Source organism: Aulonocara sp. 'chitande type north' Nkhata Bay, linkage group LG10 (assembly GCF_057382095.1).
Source record: "Aulonocara sp. 'chitande type north' Nkhata Bay isolate Kocher_YH1m ecotype deep benthic linkage group LG10, A_spYH_male_GT1.1, whole genome shotgun sequence".
NCBI classification, from domain to species: domain Eukaryota; kingdom Metazoa; phylum Chordata; class Actinopteri; order Cichliformes; family Cichlidae; genus Aulonocara; species Aulonocara sp. 'chitande type north' Nkhata Bay.
In genome coordinates this window covers 7645493-7663935 of record NC_141353.1, presented here as the reverse complement: position 1 = coordinate 7663935, position 18443 = coordinate 7645493, and the positions used below count along the sequence as shown (strand labels likewise).

The following is an 18443-nucleotide window of genomic DNA, read 5'->3' as shown; positions in this document are numbered from 1 at the left end:
AACTTAGACGCCGTAAGGGAGAAAAGAATGTGAATGTTTAGGCTTTTACAACTAGGTGGGGGCCGCTAGGAGCTATAAGAGGCTGTGTAACCCGTCACCATTTTGAGACTGCTGTGACCCTCTTCAGGCATGTCTCCCCATCATGATGGTTCTAAATGCTCTTTGTGTTGAATTGTATGGAAATAAATGATTGTTGATTGAGCATTTATACACCGAGTATTGTCCTTCCTTCAGCCCAAAGATCAAAAGAATTGGGAGATTTCAACACCATCTTCACCACACCAGGGCCTGTGGCTCTGGCCGAGCCCAACTTCACCACACCAGGCCCTGTGCTGGTGCCTGAGCCCATCTTCAAAAATCCAGAGCCTGTGCTGCTGGTTTAATGCTTATCTGAGTCTTTGGGTTAGGGTATTAGGCAAGTATGCAGGTACCGTTAACTCTGTAGTTCAATTGTAGGGTTGTGTTCGAAACTTCAGGTACTGGCCACCTCATCACTTGATTCCATAAATTGACACATTGTGCCGGCACCAGCAGCTTACAGCCATACCACCCTGAGCACGCCTGACTTCGTCTGACCTCGGAAGCTACGCAGGGCTTGTCTTGGTTAGTACTTGGATGGGAGACTGCCTGGGAATACCAGGTGCTGTAAGCCTTTACTTTTCATGTCATTGAACTGCTTTTGATCCAGAGAAGGGGCGTATTGAAAGACTCAAAGCAGCTGCCCATTAATGAGGGCACATTAACGACGGCCTGTGGCTCTGGCTGAGGCCACCTACACCTCACCAGGGCCTGTGCTTCTGGCCGAGGTCATCTATACAACCCCAGGGCCTGATTTGCCGGCTAAGGTCACCTACACCAAACCAGGGCCTGTACTGCTGGCTGAGGCGAACTACACCACACCAGGCCCTGTGCTGGTGCATGAGGCCATCTTCACTACACCAGGGCCTGTGCTGGTGGTCGAGGCCTTCTTCACCACACCAGGGCCTGTGGCTCTGGCTGAGGCCATCTACACCACACCTGGGCCTTAGTTGCCGGCTTAGGCCACCTACACAACACCAGGGCCTGTGGCTCTGGCTGAGGCCATCTACATCACACCAGGGCCTGAGTTCCCAGCTGAGGCCACCTACACCACACCAGGGCCTGTATTTCTGTCCGAGGCCATCTACACAACCCTAGGGCCTGAGTTGCCGGCTGAGGTCACCTACACCACACCAGGGCCTGAGTTGCCGGCTGAGACCACCTACACCACACCAGGGCCTGTGGCTCTGGCTGAGGCCATCTACACCACACCAGGGCCTTAGTTGCTGGGTGAGGCATATTACACAACATCAGGGCCTGGTGCCCCTCAGGACACAGAAGCTGGAGGATGTTTGGTCATTTGTTCTGACACAAGCTGTTGGGGAATTCTATATAATTCTAATATTTTTAGCCAGTTTATGAAAGAGTTTCCAAAACCAAATTTGCGTAAAGTTTCAAATAAAAATTTCCAGTTAGCTCTGTCAAACTCTTTTTCGGGATCTAGAGACAATATTGTAGTTTCAATGTTTTCACTTCATGAGTAGTCTATTAAATCAAGCAATCTACGTATATTTGTTGACGAGTGCCTGCCTTTTATGAAACCAGTCTGGTCAGTTAGAATTAAAAGGGGGGTTATCTTCTCTAATCTTTCTGAGAGAGCTTCGCAGATTATTTTGAGGTCTACATTAATAAGGGATTTTGGACGATAGCTTGAGGGAAATCAGGAGTCTTTGCCTGGTTTTAGCAGGAGACTAATATTGGCAGAATTCATATTTGGTGGTAGTCTGCCATTTTCCTTGACTTCCTGCAACATTCTGTGGAATACTGGTGCCAGAACTGTCCAGAATTCTTTGTAGAATTCTGCAGGAAAACTGTCTGGACCTGGAGCGTTATTATTGGGCATACTTATCAGGGCTTCTGGAGTTCCCCTGGTGTCAGTAGCAAATCCAGTGCCATTGCTTGACGGTCTAATAATTTTGGAAGAGTTACGTTGCCAAGAAACTGGTCAATTTCATTTTTAGACGGGTTCATTTGTGGTGACTATAAAGTTTCATAGAAATCCCTAAAAATGTTGTTTATTCTTTCAGGTTCATATATTGTGTTCCCAGATAAATCTTTAACAGCACATATAGTTGTTTTTTCTTTATTTATTTTTAACTGGTTAGCTAGAAATCAACCGGATTTGTTACTGTTCAAAGTTCTGCAAGCAGTCTTTGAACTAGGAAATGATTTTTTCTTTTTTATTAATAATTTCAATTCTAGTTTTGTCTTGCATATTTTGTTTGGTATTTCCTGATATTGTTTCCTGATATATTCCAATATACTGTTTGATTATATTTGTGGACTGACAATTACGCTGAGTTCCTGTTGTGTTGAGCCTTTTTTCATATTCTTAAATTCTTGTTTTAATAGTCTAAAGTTGTGGACTGTGCACACTGGCTGTGTATTTTTGTGATGTAACCAAACCTTTTCTGTCCCTCTCAAAAAGCCCAAGGAATCACAAGAACAAAGACTTTTTTTCTTAGCTGCAGACTTCCTAATGTACAGCCTCAACAAGATATTTTGTGGACTGGAGAAGTATGAAGGTGATACAACTCAGCAGACTACACCTGATTAAACAGATTAATTTGTGCAAAAGAAGAATGCTTTTTAGCTTTAGCACCAAAAATGTGTCCTTTTTTCCCCCCAATAGGCCTAGAGTGAGAAGTTTCCTAAAAATTCAAACCGCAATGTCCTGTCCTCATGTTCCACATACATTTATATTCATATTTCAACTGGCTAATCCCATGAAACTCCACAAATTTAGCTTTCTTTTACTTTGCCATGTGGTGAGGGTCCTGTGACCAGGAGTCAAAATTTGGGATCAGGTATGCAGTCACAGGCAGCTTGCAGCCCCACCTACCAGATTGCCTGCTGTTGTGTTGACTGAGAACTGCAGCAGACAAAGAATGAAAAAGCATGGATTCCCTGGGCCAAAGGCCCGCACAGTGGGCTTTGCACTCCCTGACTGGCCTAGAGAGAAAGGAATGGCTCAGTCAGCAAGCCAAGGCCACTGAAGCGATGAAAAGATAATTCAACACCCCCACCCCCACCCCCCCAGCTCCTGGACCTCATGCAGCGTCAAACCATTTGTGAGCAGTGACAGAGCCAGATTGGGCCGAAAGGATATGAGTGGGAAACTTCAAAACCTGCTCATATTTCTGTGGATGTGAAAGGATTTGTATAACACATTCAGTTTTGATGGACTTTCCCATGTTCAATCCAGACAACCCTTTTTGTTGACACGTTCAAATAATGAATCTGTTATGTGTATGGTCCCTTTTTCCCTCCTGCTCATGAGTTCTGTTTCTAGTTGTCAGGTAGGGATGCTGTGCAGACCACTCCATCGTCTGTCCCAGGCTTATGGAGAACCGCTCACTTGCTGGCTGCCAGGAACCAGGGTGAGTAGTTCTCCCTCTCACAGAACAACTGTTTGCTTTTGTAGGTGAGGGTTTTATTAACTACATAATCTGCTACAAACTAGTTTTAATTTAACAGTTTCCAGAGGACTTTCAATCATTGTAATTGTCACTGAGGCCTCATTTAAAACTGTATCAGTTTCTTATAACTTGCCAAAGCTGTGGGTGCTCAGTGAATGTATTTGGTAGGAATATAAAAAATGTTCAACTTAAGGGAAAACTGTAAATCTTCTCTCCTGCCATTAGTGCATGTAAAACAGATTTTACTTTCTGTCTTCCTACATGAGACGTTGTATTTTCTAAAGTGAAAAATGAATTTTAATTAAGTTTTATTTATATAGTGGCAATTCACAACAACAGTTGCCTCGGTGCACTTTATACTGTAAGGTAAAGACCCCACAATATAAAACAAATGGTGTTGATTGGATTATTCACATTACATTATTGATCTGTTTCAGGTGCTGAAATGGAACATATATTTGTCATTTTTTTAATGTTTAGTAAGGCCTTTTCAGTTGGAGCTCAATTCAATGGATACAACTGTGATGCAAATTTTCACAGCCGCTTCCCTGGTGAGGACTTAAAGACTTTTGTTTTGTGAATAACTGAATAGAAATTATGTTAACATTCTAAAAATGTGAAAAAAATTCTTTTGGACTACCTACATGTTCCAAAGATGAGGTGATAAGTTTTTTGGACACCAGTATTATGACATACAAAACTAAATGTTACAGACTGTAATCCCAGAAGCTAAATCTTTTTTTTTTTCTTTTTTTTTTGGGGGGGGGGGGGGGGGGGGAGAGAGAGAGAGAGAGCGAGAGAGAGAGAAATGTACTATTGTAAAATACACAATTTATGTACATATCATTAGATTTTTTGGCTTCTTTTCCAGCTGAGAGAGATATCAGTGTATACTGTGGGGTCCAGACCATTACCCTCAAGATCAATTTTTGCCCTGTTCTCTTCTCTGGCTACACTGACACCGACCTAGCCCTTAATGGTCGCCATGGAGATGCCCACTGCAGAGGCTTTATCAATAACAACACCTTCCCCACTGTTGTAATCTTTAGCATCAGCCTGGCAACACTTGAGTCCTGTGGTAATTCTTTGGTGGTAAGAAAAACATTTTCTTTTTTGTATTAACTGCTCTTACTAAATTACACACACACACACACACACACACACACACACACACACACACACATATATATATATATATATATATATATATATATATATATATATATATATATATAGAGAGAGAGAGAGAGAGAGATATGTACTTCAATCAAGCTTTTCTTGATCTTGAGAACTTTTCTTTTTATCCTGCACAATGTCCAACCCTTCTTATCTTAGTAAAAGAGCTGGAGCAGGAATTTTACTCACACTGATGTTGCTTACAGGTGTTAACTGCTCAAGGACCCAATGCTTATGGGAACCTGTCCCTGGTGCAGATTGGAAACATATCAGGGTATATTGATACACCAGACCCTCCAACCATCATCAGCTACCTGCCAGGTCTGCTGTATAAGTTTAGCTGCAGCTACCCATTGGAATACCTAGTCAACAATACACAGCTGGCCTCGTAAGTCTCACTCATACCTTTAAGCTTGTTTGATACCGTGATCCTATATACATGTAAGTTTCAATCATTATATCAATTGGCAGACAAAAAAAGAAGCAGTTTAATAATAAGTTAATAATAACAATAAAAAAAAATAACAACAATATTAATAAAAGCAATACTAATAATAATAATGAAAATTTATAATATAAAGTTATTAAGTTCCACACAATACAACAGAATTTTTTTTTGTTGTTGTTTTCATGAAATACAACCCAAACACAGTTTGTTACATATTTTCAGATTTTAGGTCCTCGACCCCACAAAAAGTCCAATTCAGATTACATATATTAACTTCTAAAAGGAGATATTGGAAATGTTTGGTCAGGAAAGTGTATATGTTAACCTGAAAGAGTGACGTATAGGCATGGTTTTAAAGACAAGGATTCCTCAATGTTATGTAAATTTTAATATAAAAATGTAATTTTAAAATACTGATGCTACCATAATTACTGTTAACTTTCATAATGTTTTAGGTACTTACTTCTTTTTTCCTTTATCTTGACTGTAGGTCATCAGCTGCAATCTCAGTGAAGGAAAGCAATGGCACTTTCATTAGCACATTGAATCTCCTGCTTTATAATGTAAGTTCACAACAGTGAGTTATAAATGTTCATTTGTGTTTTACAGGTGATCTTAGTCTGTTGCACCAAAGATAAAGCCATACTTGTATGCATAAAGTGAACATAAAGAAACTCTGCATCTATGTAAAGTTGATCTCTACCTCTTACAGATGTATGCATCAATTGTCCATGTACAAAAGAAGAATGATGCCAGATTCCCAGAAATTCTTGTTATACAGTTGATGTAAAAAGCAAATTATTGCTAATACTGTAATTATACAAACGTATACTAAATTTACTCTTACTCTTACCCTAAATCCACTTGAATTAAACACTAGGGCTACATCGAATTATTTAGAAAATAAATGTCTAAAAAGCAAATAAATCACTGTCAGTTGGGTGGACGCGAAGAGCCATGTAATATCACATCTATGCTTAAATGACAATTTGCTTTTTATACAGGACTCATCATATATTCAGCAGTTGTCCATCCCAATGGCAGGACTGACCCTGAAGACACGCATATTTGCAGCTGTAAAAGCCACTAATCTGGATAGAAGGTATTCAGTCACAATGTAGCCTTTCAGCCTAAATATGCCACCCACACGATGACTCATTAAACTATGATACATGATGACTTTCATCTGTGCATAAAAGCACTGAATATGTTAAAATAATACATTGACATTATTCATTGTAAATGAACTGATTCTTATATAGTATTTTTCTAGTTTAGCGCTCAAACCTCCTTATACAACATGCCTCATTCACCGTCTAATGTTCACACTTCAATGACTGTACTGTAGAGCAACTTGGGGTTCAGTGTTCTGCCTTCTGATTGGTAGATGACCTTCTCTACCTCCTGAGCAACAGACGTCCAGCTTACATTACCTAGTATTCTTAAGTGTTCTCATATCAAAGTACTAATCAGGCCCACCTGTGCTTAGCTTCTGTCTTCAGATGAGATACATGACCCCCCCCCTCACGCACACACACACACACATGCATGTTGGGTTAACTGATAATTCTGTTTTGGGCTCTGAAAGCTAGGATAGGCTCCAGCACCCTGTGACCCTTAACTGTATAAACAGCTAAGAAAATGGTCTCTCGGCATAAAATAAAAGGCTACATTTATGTTATTTCTAACATAGATGTAAATGTAATTTCTAATTTTCATGTTCGTTTATAGTCAGTGTTGAGGAGTAAACCTACGCATACGGATCAGTATTTAAGGTTTGACTCTCATCGTCCACTGGAGCATAAACAACATAGAGCCAACACCATCCCCGCAGACACAGTGGCCAGGGAAGCAGAAGAATATCACATCAAGAAGGCCCTGAGGAAATGTGGTTATCCCAGCTGGACATTTGTCAAAGCTGGGAAGGCGCCTAAAGAAAGCTCCAGCCGATCAAGGAGAGAAGGACAACTGCTGACTAAGCGAAAGCCTGTAGTTATCCCATACATGTCAGGAGTATCGAAATACTTGAGACGCATTTTCTAAACACTGCGTCTCTGTGGCTTTTAAACCGCAAAACACGCTGCGCCAAAAATTGGTCCACCCCAAGGATGGGGTCCCCCAGAACAGAGTAACTAAGGCTACGTTCACACTGCAGGTGAAATCGCATCAAATCCGACTTTTCTGACCCTATGCAACCCATGGTATGACAGCGTGAACAGCACAAATCCGATATTTTCAAATCCAACCTGGGTCACTTTCGTATGTGGTACTGAATCCGATACACAACTGATGTTTGAGAAAGCGACTGCTGTTTGAATGGTCATGTTGCATTAAATCCGTCTTTTACGTTGCTGACACAAGACAGACGCCAATTATCAGCGCCGGTGAAGCACCCCAGAAGACGTGAACGCTTCCTGGCCATCCAGTGTAGATGTTAGTGAAACTGTTGAGAAGACAACGCTGGACAAACGTGAACATTTTATTTGTACTGTATAATCTGCAGATTCTGACAGAAATCTGCAACTATCCTTTGAAGCACCACTCCTCTCTTAAACAGCAATAAGGATAATTATTAAGCCATATGAAAATAACAAAATAACTTTATAACTTAAAACAAAACTGGGTGATCAATCAGTGATCACTGTCAGCCTCTCTCGGCTTTTATTAACACTAATCTTTTTAAAGCTCAGTTTTTAAAACCTTACGATGTAAGTACAGCCCAGCCCATACAGCAGTATATGAATGACTAACCTGGTATTGTGGATGGATTATCTCAGTTGTTCTCCTGGCTGAAGTTTGGTCTGTTTACAGCATCCTGCCATGCGATTACATTTGTTCCTGACCACCAAGAATCCTCACGTTAACTTTTATTGAGTTGAAAAAAGCGTGTTTATATTATGCTCATATAGCCGTGTCGCTAGCGGTCACGTAGCACATCGTTATATACCAGCTAGCCAAACTTAAGTAACCCTACAAACGTCAATGCTGTTTAGTTTTCTGTCTTCATTTATGTCGGAGCTGTACGTTTGAATTTGTTTCCAAAATCCCTCAGTCAGGACATGCTATATTACTGGCATTATTAATATTTAGAAGGAAGCTAGTGAGCTAACTTCCTGCTAATTTCTAACTCCGTTAAATGTCATAAATTCCGTTTTCATGGATGCCTGGATGTTAAAATGAGTTGTTACACCTGGTAGAGCAGAACGCTGATCATTTTATTACAGATGAAAGACTTAAGACAGTTTTTCAACTCTCGGTGATGCCACAGTGATTGTTTGATTTATGGACCCACACTGGAGTTGAGCCCAGACAAGGCTAGTGACGTCAGACTTAAAGACCAGGGCCATCAGTCAAACAATACTGTTTGGTCTGGGTCTAAACAGAGCGCGTTGTGTGTAACATAGAAACATCAGTTTCTATGGGCCGAAGGTTTTTTTCTTTTTTGTAACGGTATAAACAATGAAAGGTGGTGGATTGGCCAGATGGTGGCCGATGTGTAAAAATAAGTCAGTTGTTTGGTGGTGGCTATGGCGGAGCTTTCACAGAGGCCAGCAGTTGGAAAGGGGAGGCAGGAGAAGGAGAGACCCGAGGCGGCCGCTGTGTCCAAGTGTCAGGTGAACTGACACTTGGACTGACACTAAGAAGTTATGAACTGCAGTCTATCTGGGTCAGATATAAACCAAGTTTAGGTGGAGTTTATTCTTTGCAGAAAAGTTTGCAGAACTACGAACGCAGCTGGAATCCACAGCTGTGCGTGTTCATGGAGCTTGCATTTTCACCTGCTGGACATCACTACCTGACAAGGTTAACTGTCTTCAGAACATTGCAGAGGCCTTGACAGTAATTGGTTCTACATATCTGTGTGAGCAGATTTTCTCTACACGAAGAGTGTCCTCAGGTCTGAATGCTGGACACTCGGAGACCTGTGTCTCTGAGTGGGAGACCAGAGATCACATTAATATGTGTATCCCTGTATTAACAAACATGCCATATTGGCCCAGTTTATTTTTCTTATCATTGTTGTGAGGAGACCACAAATAGCATTTGCACTTTCTGTTGTACAGTTCATTTGCTGTTATGAAGTTCTTGTTATGGATAAAAAGTTTCTTTTTTTGTTTCAAAATAGCTGATAACTATTCGCTGATAGTTGCAAACATCTGTGAACAAATATAATTCTATAAAGTTGTTTTATATAGTGTGTAACTGTTAATATAGAGCGTTATTAAATTTATTGCTAATGCAATCAAATGGCACATTGACTTCTGAGGAAATTTTAGATGGCACTCATCATCAGAAAGGTTGCCTATCCCTGGTTTATAAGATTGGGGAAACCTGCAGTCATCTGAGACTGAAGAAGTCACTTGGATGAGTGACAAAACGTTTCTCCCACTTTAAAAGCTACGTCCAGATTAAGAGAACCAACTTTTGGAGATACACACAGAATAGTTTCCTATATGAGATTGGTGCAAAAAGTGCAGCCTTATCTAATGTCCATCCTACTGTTACTCATTTTATATTAAGATTTAAAAATCTAGTTGGTACTGTTATGGTGAGTAACCTTCAGTAATAGTTATTAAATCACAAAGCAATAGTACATTCATGTAGTTGTAAAAAGCATGATAATATATTAAGTACTCCAAAGTATTCAGAATACATTACTTTCATTGAGTAACATAACAGAATACATTACAAAATACATTTTGGGGCAAGTATTCTGTAATCTGTAGTGGAATACATGATAAAAGTAACCTTCCCAACACTGTTTATAGTTTAAGTTCAATGAAGCGAGACACAATTTTAACCAAAAATCCAGAAAAAAATCCCCACATTACATAAAATTATAAATGGATTTTCATATAATTGAGTTAAGTATGCATTTGAATCCCTACAATCTAGATAAAATTCTGGCTCCCAGAGATTAGATTACAATCAATTAATCAGTTTCAGAAACAGATACAGACCACCAATCAATTACAGATAGTCAGCTTATTATGTTTATAAAGCACACTTGCCCACAGAATAAAAAATCTTTAATTCCAACTTCTTCCACTACCATGGAGAAGACCAAAGAGCTGTCAGAGTTTGTCATGAGCAAGACTGTAGATCTGCATGTGGCTCAAATGACCATCAGCAAGAAGTTAGATAAGAAGGTGACAACAGCTGGTGCAGTTAATTAGATATGGAAGAAAGGCCATCAATCACCCTCTATCTGGAGCTCCATACAAGTTGTTGTCTCATGGGGTGAGGAGGATCATGAGAAAGATGGGACATTAGCCCAAAACTATGAACTTGTTAATGATGTGAAGGCAGCTGGAACCACAGTCACCAAAAACATAATTGGTAACACACTGCACTATATTGGACAGGTCTGGCATTGCCTACACCTGCTCACCCTGCTCAAGACAGCCTTGAACATCTAAATGTTTCAGAGAAGACTTAGGACAAAGTGCTGTGGTAGGATGAAAACAAACTCAAGCTCTTTGGCATCAACTTGTCACACCGTGTTTGGAGGAAGCAAAATACTAAATATCACCAAAAGAAGGTACAGTCAAGCTACAGGACAGGCATAGACATCGCGTCGGATCATCTGGTAGTCATGCTGTGGAGCTGTTTTTATGCTAATGGATGACTTCACTATATTAACAAGCCAATAGGCTGTAAAATTTTGGATTAGAGCGTCCTTCTCTCAACCAGAACACTAAAAATGAATCATGGATCACGGGGCGATCGTGGCTCAAGAGTTGGGAGTTTGCCTTGTAATCGGAAGGTTGCTGGTTCGAGCCCCGGCTTGGACAGTCTCGGTCGTTGTGTCCTTGGGCAAGACACTTCACCTGTTGCCTACTGGTGGTGGTCAGAGGGCCCGGTGGCGCCAGTGTCCGACAGCCTCGCCTCTGTCAGTGCGCCCCAGGGTGGCTGTGGCTACAGTGTAGCTTGCCATCACCAGTGTGTGAATGGGTGGATGACTGGATATGTAAAGCGCGTTGGGGTCCTCAGGGACTAGTAAAGCGCTATATAAATACAGGCCATTTACAATTTACCATGGATGAGTCTTCCAGCATGACAATGACCAAAAACACAGAATCATGACAACAAAGGAGGGGAGAAAAGGAATCAGCTGAGGAAGTTGAAGCTTTGAGTTGCCAAGAGGCAACCAAGTAACCTAAGGACATGTGCAAGTTTCTGCATAGAGAAATAGGCCACAATCCCTCCTTTGATGTATGCAAACCAGGTGACCAACTACAGAAATGTCCTACTTTTGTGCTTGTAAACAAGGGTTTATTTATCAAGTACTGAATCATATTTTTCTCCTGGACACAGTTTGCATTTCACCATGTGCTTTTGTACCATTGCAATCAGTAAATAAATAGTGTCCACAATTTAGCTATAGACCAAACCACAATTTTCTTCCTCCTGCACAAGAAATTATTTAACTTGCGCTGCAATTAGCTGAATCAGCTCAGAGCAAAGGAATAAAAGGGCATATTTGATTGTTGTTGTTGTTCTTCTTCTTCTTTCTGTCCTACCAGTGTGCAGAGACCTGAAGAGCTTTTGTACTAAAACTTTGTAATAAATACAATCCACCCACATACATGCCAACCCTCCCAATTTTTTCCGGGAGAATCCCGAATTTCAGTGACCCTTCCGAAAATCTCCCGAGCAACCATTCTCCTGAATTTCTCCTGATTTTCCACCCGGACAACAAAATTGAATCAGTTCGGCTGAGATTTAAATTATTAGATTAGATTAGATTAGATTAGATTAGATTAGATTAGATTAATCCCTCAGGAGGGTTCCTCCGGGGTTTTTAGACAGCTGAATAAACGTCAAACAGAAAACGTAATAAACAGAAGTGTGAGATGGTTGAGAATTTATGCCAGCGTCTGGTTTATTTTAGATAGCAAGGAGTAGATGGCAGAGTTTCACACCACCGAGAGAGCTCTTTTATCCGATAAATTAACACTGTAAAGTACCAGTTTTTTGTATATAAATGTATATGTATACCACTTTCTGAGGTCTCAAGTTTGGCAAGTATGCACCAGGGGTGAGAGGGAGTTTCTTTTTTTTTTTTGCTTGATTGTTTGTTTTTATACAATACTAAAAAATACATAAACAATTTTTAAATGGACTTTATCATGAATTAAATGACCCTTCTGGGATATTGATCTGATCGCAGGTGGGTTTAGCCAGTTTCAGTCTGAGGCTTTAAGAAGAACGTAGCACTTTTTAGACACTTCTTTTTTGTTAGACTGCAAAATCAGCACTGTCTATTAACGTTACTGATGGGTAGGACCAATAACATTAGTTGCTATCTGAATAATAACTTAAGTTAAACTGAGAACATTAATGTATCCACTGGCCAAGTTAACAGTTACCATAACTGTTTAGTATTTTAGTGTTGTGTTGTTGGAATGCCCATCTGCAATGTTGCTCTATGAAGTTGTGTCACACCTAGAGGAGGTAAAGAAGGCACTATTGGTATTGCTACTGTTATAAATAAGCATCCAATTCAATAATGGGTTTTAGTATCCATTATTATCCAAAAATGTTTTTTTTTCACAACTTTGCTCTGGAGGCACCATTTCCACATAAGGCTGCATACTGAAACAGAGTTATCCTAAAACAGGTTGTACCATGTTCTGTTCCTTTGTTCTGCTTTTAATCACATTTTTGTGCAAATTAGATGGAACATTCTAATGGACTACTGTTACACCACACCTTCTGGAAATCCTAATGATGACCTGCGTTACGATCTTTTCTTTAGGTAACTCCAGTACAATAACAGGCCCATGATTGTGTAAAACTCTGACTCCGACTATCCTTGACAATGTTTTAATAGTCTTTTCTAATGTTGCTTTTCTGAACTAGTTGTGAAAAAGACCCCCAGACCACAGTGTTTGAGAATGGGAAGAGCCAGATGGGTCGTTTTGCCTTTGAAGTATTCCGCTTTGTAAAGCACAAGAACCAGAAGATGTCCACTGTCTTCCTACACTGTGTCACCAAGCTGTGCCGAGCAGATGATTGTGCAATGCTGATGCCAGTGAGATTGGATACTGACACACTCACACATAAAAAAAAATCTTGAGATAAAATATAACACAATAATCTTGTTAGAGTCACCTTCATTTCAAAATGGAAAACTCCATTGACATTATTATTATTATTATTATTATTATTATTATTACTTAGGTTAAAATACGTAAATACGTCATTTACAAATTCTTAAAAACAATTGGGAAATACTTCTACTGTACATTCTTTTCCATTACAGTTTATACCTCTCATAGTTTTTTATATTCACTCTACATTCAAAGGGTAAGTATACGTTTATTTGAATTAATAAATACTAGTTCCATTATGTTTTCCTACAAAGCATATACTGCATCATTGCATCTAATTTAATATTAATTATAGAAATAGTTTATTTCTTGAATATAAACATCAGCTTCACTTCAGCATTCATAAATTCAGTTCTTCAAGTATAGTTAGGTGCTCATAGAAACATTCCTTGTAATCACAATGGGCATTTCGTAAAGCATCTGTATGTGATAAAGGATTCGTTACAAAGCAAAGTTCATTGTAATAAATTTGCTGGAGCTAATCTGATGCTTCAGTATACAGTGTTAGATGAATGTCCACCTCTTCTCACCGCAACCAATCGCAGCAGATGACCGCCCCTCCCTGAGCCTGGTTCTGCTGGAACTTTCTTCCTATTAAAAGAGAGTTTTTCCTTCCCACTGTCACTAAAGAGTTGCTCATAGAAGCAATTAGTTGACCAGATTACATTCATATTTCTTCAGACTAAGTGACTGTCTGACTTTCCAAACAGACTGAGATTTCCAAATGGTCCTTCCATAGAGTCTAACAGACAGCAGTACCGTTATTGAACAGTGGTGAGGGCACAGCAGTTACAAGATATAACAGGTTATTAGCCTACATTCCTCATTTTTCAGACAGTACGATGTCTTGAAAGACACCTGAGCATCTAGATTTCATGTTTCACCATGAATCATCATGGAGCATTGTGGAGCGACTAGAGTGGAAGAAAACAGGTCTACTTTATACAGATGACAAGCTGAGATCAACAGTAGTTGTAACTGAATGATTGATTAGTTCTGTGTCTCCCCATTATACAATAATAAAACTACCAAAAATATTAGAGACTGTTCATTTGAGCAAAGGGGATCAAATCATTATTTCCCTCACTGCAGAATAAGGGGTTAGATATTCCTCCGATATCAAATTGGACACATATCTTGGCAACATCGATGGGTTATATTAGTAGTCTGTGTCCTGAATTCCTCATCATAAGAACATACACCACATGAGAGAGGACTCATTCTTTCTGTGTAATATTTTCATAGATCTGTGGCAGCAGGAAAAAGAGAGATGTCTCTGATGGAAAGGGATCAAATGCTGCATCTGGAAACGCCATCCTGACTGCTGGGCCTATCATAACTCGGAGTGGTATAGTTTAATAACACTCTCGCCTAACATTTCCACAGCTGAATAATTTTTACTGATTATCCAATGTATTACAAGACACTAATGTATGTCAAAATCCAAGATTTGACACCTAAATGTTGACTAAAGTTGCAAGCTTGTCTGGGTGACCTAGGATTTTCAAAACAGTACGTTAGACAAGGCATCCTTGTCTATCGTACTGTATACACGCGAATGAAAGAAACTATATACCATATGGATTACAGTGTGCTGAAATGCCATGTCTTTGTTTTTCACAGATGAAATACCAGCCAATAATTCTCAGCTGGGTAAGTCTTGTCATTCTGTTCAATAAGTGGTATGATGCTTTTGTGTGTTGTTCTACTTTTAAAGGTTATAAGATATTTGTGTTTTCACTGGGAGAAACATTTTCACTCATCCAAGTGACTTCTTTAGTCATAGCTGACTGCAGATTTTCCTACCTTATAAAAAGGACTAACTAACGCACTACTAACTAACAATGGGCTGTAATATCAATTTTATAATCATTAACATGCAAATTGTCATGACTAGGGATGGGTATCGAAAACCGGTTCTTGTTGAGAACCAGTTCCCACTGTTTCAATTCCTTGGAATTGTTTGCCATTTTTGCAAACGATTCCCTTATCAATTCCAGTTGCCCCGAATGACGTCACCACGTTGCGGAGCGTCATTTACCTGGCAGGAAACATGGCGGCTCAAATGCTCAAAAGTTTGATTATACTTTACGAGAACGGATGACAACAGGGCAACTTGCAATACTTGCAAAGTAGACATTTCATTTAAGGGAGGAAACACTACGAATATGCAAAAGCATTTGCTCACAAAACACACGATGACCTTAAATGAATGTCGTGTTTTTAATTCCGCTCCGGACTCGTGAAATCCAACCCAGCAGCAGCGGTAACGTTTGCACATCCTCTCCCGTTAATGCGGCAGGTAAATAATCAACTAACAGTGCATATTATGTTAGTGCGATCTGCCTTATTACAAAACCTGCCATTACTGTGCGCTGCATTTAGGTGATCATGATGAGAGAGACAGACAGAGTCTGGCTGGCTCAGATGCTGGCAGTTCTCGCTGCAGTCTACTGGTAACGTCTCCTTTCAGGCCAGGATAGACGAATGTCACCGTGCAGTGACTAAGTTTGTGGTAAAAGGCTTGCACCCATTTGCCACAGCAGATGGTAAGTGAATGTGTTTAATTGTAGGCAGGAACATTACTGGATATTCTTGTGTAATTGCTACAGAATAATTGATGTTATACTTTGTTATTGCTACAGAAGAATATTTATTTTATTATTTTACATTTACAATTTTTTTTCCTGGGGACCCTGTGATACCCCATGGAAGAGCCATAGGCTGGATCTCTTAAGATCTCACTGTTGGGTTTGTAAGGCCATGTTACTCCTAAATTTCTATCTCGTTCAAAGAGAAGCTATAAAACAAAGTTCTAAGCTATTCGACCTTAGTGTTCTCCTTTCTAAAAAAGAATCAATAAGAGAATCGATAAAGAATCAAATCGTTAAACAGAATCGAAAATGGAATCGGAATCGTGAAAATCTTATCAATACCCATCCGTAGTCATGACCCTTGATCGCTGGCCATGAGTACCATTAGAAGATTTCCAGCATGTTTGGAATCACAGCATTGTATGGTACATCTTTTACCATTTTACAATGCTACAAATGCATTATGAGCTGGTGAAACCTGCAGCCAGCTGAGACTGAAGAAGTCTGGATGAGTGATGAAATGTTTCCCCAACTGAAAATACTATGTCCAGATGAACAGAATCAAGCTTTGGGATTTCCTTAACTGGATGATTCCACAATAATCTAGACAGGAACATAGCAATATATGCAGCAATATATGACACACTATGTGAGTTACGGCCGGCAATGATCATCAATGTTCAAAAATTTTGGTCTGTTAGAAGTCAGTCTATATGGCTATGCAATGCCTGCGCATACTATATTCCTCAGGATTCATTTTATTGTTCAGCCAGTATATTGCTTTAGTTGTTATTGAAAATCAAATACTGAGCCGGGATGTCTCAATCTGACATTAAAAGTTGTGTCATTTCTCATTGGAATGGCAAAAAAGGTATTAGTGTTTTAACACTCACTGCTATTTGGCATTTTGCATGAACTTAAGAAAAAGCATTGAGAATGTGAAAGACATTTTTACATTTTGGAATGTTTCTTTGTGTTTGTGCTGCTTAGCCCATCTTAAAGCTCCAGTGTTTCACACAAATACAATGACCATCGCACTCATCTCAGGCATGATCATTCTGGGTGTCATGTGCCTATGCTTCTTCATCATGTCCCTCACCCTTCTGAAAGGCAAGAGCGCTCCAGTCGGCACCCTGTCAGGAGTCCGAAACCTAACCTTCAACTGAGTACCTGAACTCACACATTTCTCATCAGTTCAATGCTAACCAAGAATGCAGAACACACGCTGTCTGTGCATGTGGGCATCAAAGAATTTAACTGTTGAAAAAAAATACCTGTTACCAGGTCTGTACAATGAGTATTAGTGCAGGAGTTAAGTAAAACTGGGTTTTGTGTTCCTATCGCACAAAAAGCTAAGCCTCAGCCTGCATATTTTTCATGCAGCTTTAACCCATTAGTGGGGATACTAAAAACTTACTGCAATACCTCAGCTATACAGTTTTCATTGCAGGGTACGGGATCAATTATATGGCTTGCAGTGCATTATATAGTGTATAATAAACATAGCATTTCCTGAGAGAAATGATAGATATTAGAGAGATAGATTTACTTAATCATTTATTAGGAGGTTTTTTTCCCCTAAATATGTATTTCCATCGCTTGATTTAAATATTTTTAGTTACTGTGTTAGCAATAAACTTGATTGTTAAGGATATTTTGTACATGTGCTACCTTATGTATAACTTTTCCTGATATGTGGTTAAAATGCAACTTGATTTGTTCACGAAATGTACAAATTGTCTTCAAACGTCCATGTTGCTAATACTGCACCTTGACTTGTTATTAAAACATACCCATTTGCATATTTCTAAACATAAACTATACATTGCCTCTTAAACACTACTGTGGGATTACAAGAATTGATAAATGACTAGCATTGATATAGCTTGTATTTTTACACTACAATCCACATTTATCCATTCATGCACGCATACATGCACTGCTTGGTCAGATCATACAACACTACTATCCAACACACACAGACACATGAACATCAGGTGAGGTGGAGATTGGGGGTGAGCAAGCAAATGTAAATTTCTGCATTACTAATATACAAACCTGATGTAAAATCAGTTTGATTCCTTATCATAGTCCTTAATAACCTCAAAGACCTCTTTGCTTCATGGAGGGGCTTAACTTCCTCTGGGATCATTTATCATTTTACTGTTTCTTTTAATTTTTATAGAAAACCTAAAGCTAATATAACAGAATAGAATTCATTAAAACATTTTGTTTTGTATATATGGATAATTTTATTTAAACGCTTATGTTCCTGTACTGTGCATCCATGAAACGTAGGACGATTCGATCTGCGTCATTTCCGTCTTGCATTTATTTACTTTCCAGCTCTTTGAAACATCATGGCAAAATGTCGAGGAAAAACACCAAGTTTTTTAAATGGACTAACAATGAGGTGGAATTGTTGCTGCGAGTAACACAAGAGTACAAAGTTGGAAAAGCAAGCGTGAATATAAACTGGGAGACGTACCACAACAAATATGCCGAAATTAACATTCCGTCTTCTTTGAAGAAAAACGTGAAAATGTGGAGCATGTACAAACTTATATTAATCTTTAATAGCGCTATGAAAAATGGGGGAAAAACAAAACTG

General features: G+C 39.3%; 1 protein-coding gene and 1 pseudogene across 1 annotated transcript; both read left to right on the top strand.

Annotated features, from left to right (window-relative positions):
* The first annotated feature begins 533 nt into the window (after window positions 1–533).
* Window positions 534–652, top strand: LOC147320128 (5S ribosomal RNA; annotated as a pseudogene).
* A 2577-nt stretch (window positions 653–3229) lies between these two features.
* zpld1a (zona pellucida-like domain containing 1a) lies at window positions 3230–17866 on the top strand. Its single transcript, XM_086307407.1, has 11 exons — window positions 3230–3458; window positions 3935–4048; window positions 4369–4589; window positions 4880–5061; window positions 5612–5684; window positions 6126–6223; window positions 12803–12883; window positions 12988–13159; window positions 14484–14586; window positions 14862–14891; window positions 16823–17866. The coding sequence occupies exons 2-11, from the start codon at window positions 3943–3945 to the stop codon at window positions 16996–16998; spliced, it is 1242 nt and encodes a 413-aa protein (XP_086163533.1). The 5' UTR covers window positions 3230–3458; window positions 3935–3942; the 3' UTR covers window positions 16999–17866.
* Window positions 17867–18443: the final 577 nt, after the last annotated feature.

Coding starts and splice junctions, on each gene's coding strand:
- zpld1a (XM_086307407.1), top strand. CDS start 3,943: ATGGAACATATATTTGTCATTTTTTTAATGTTTAGTAAGGCCTTTTCA. Junction 6,224..12,802: donor GCCACTAATCTGGATAGAAG/GTATTCAGTCAC, acceptor TGTGCAAATTAG/ATGGAACATTCTAATGGACT. Junction 14,587..14,861: donor GCCTATCATAACTCGGAGTG/GTATAGTTTAAT, acceptor TGTTTTTCACAG/ATGAAATACCAGCCAATAAT.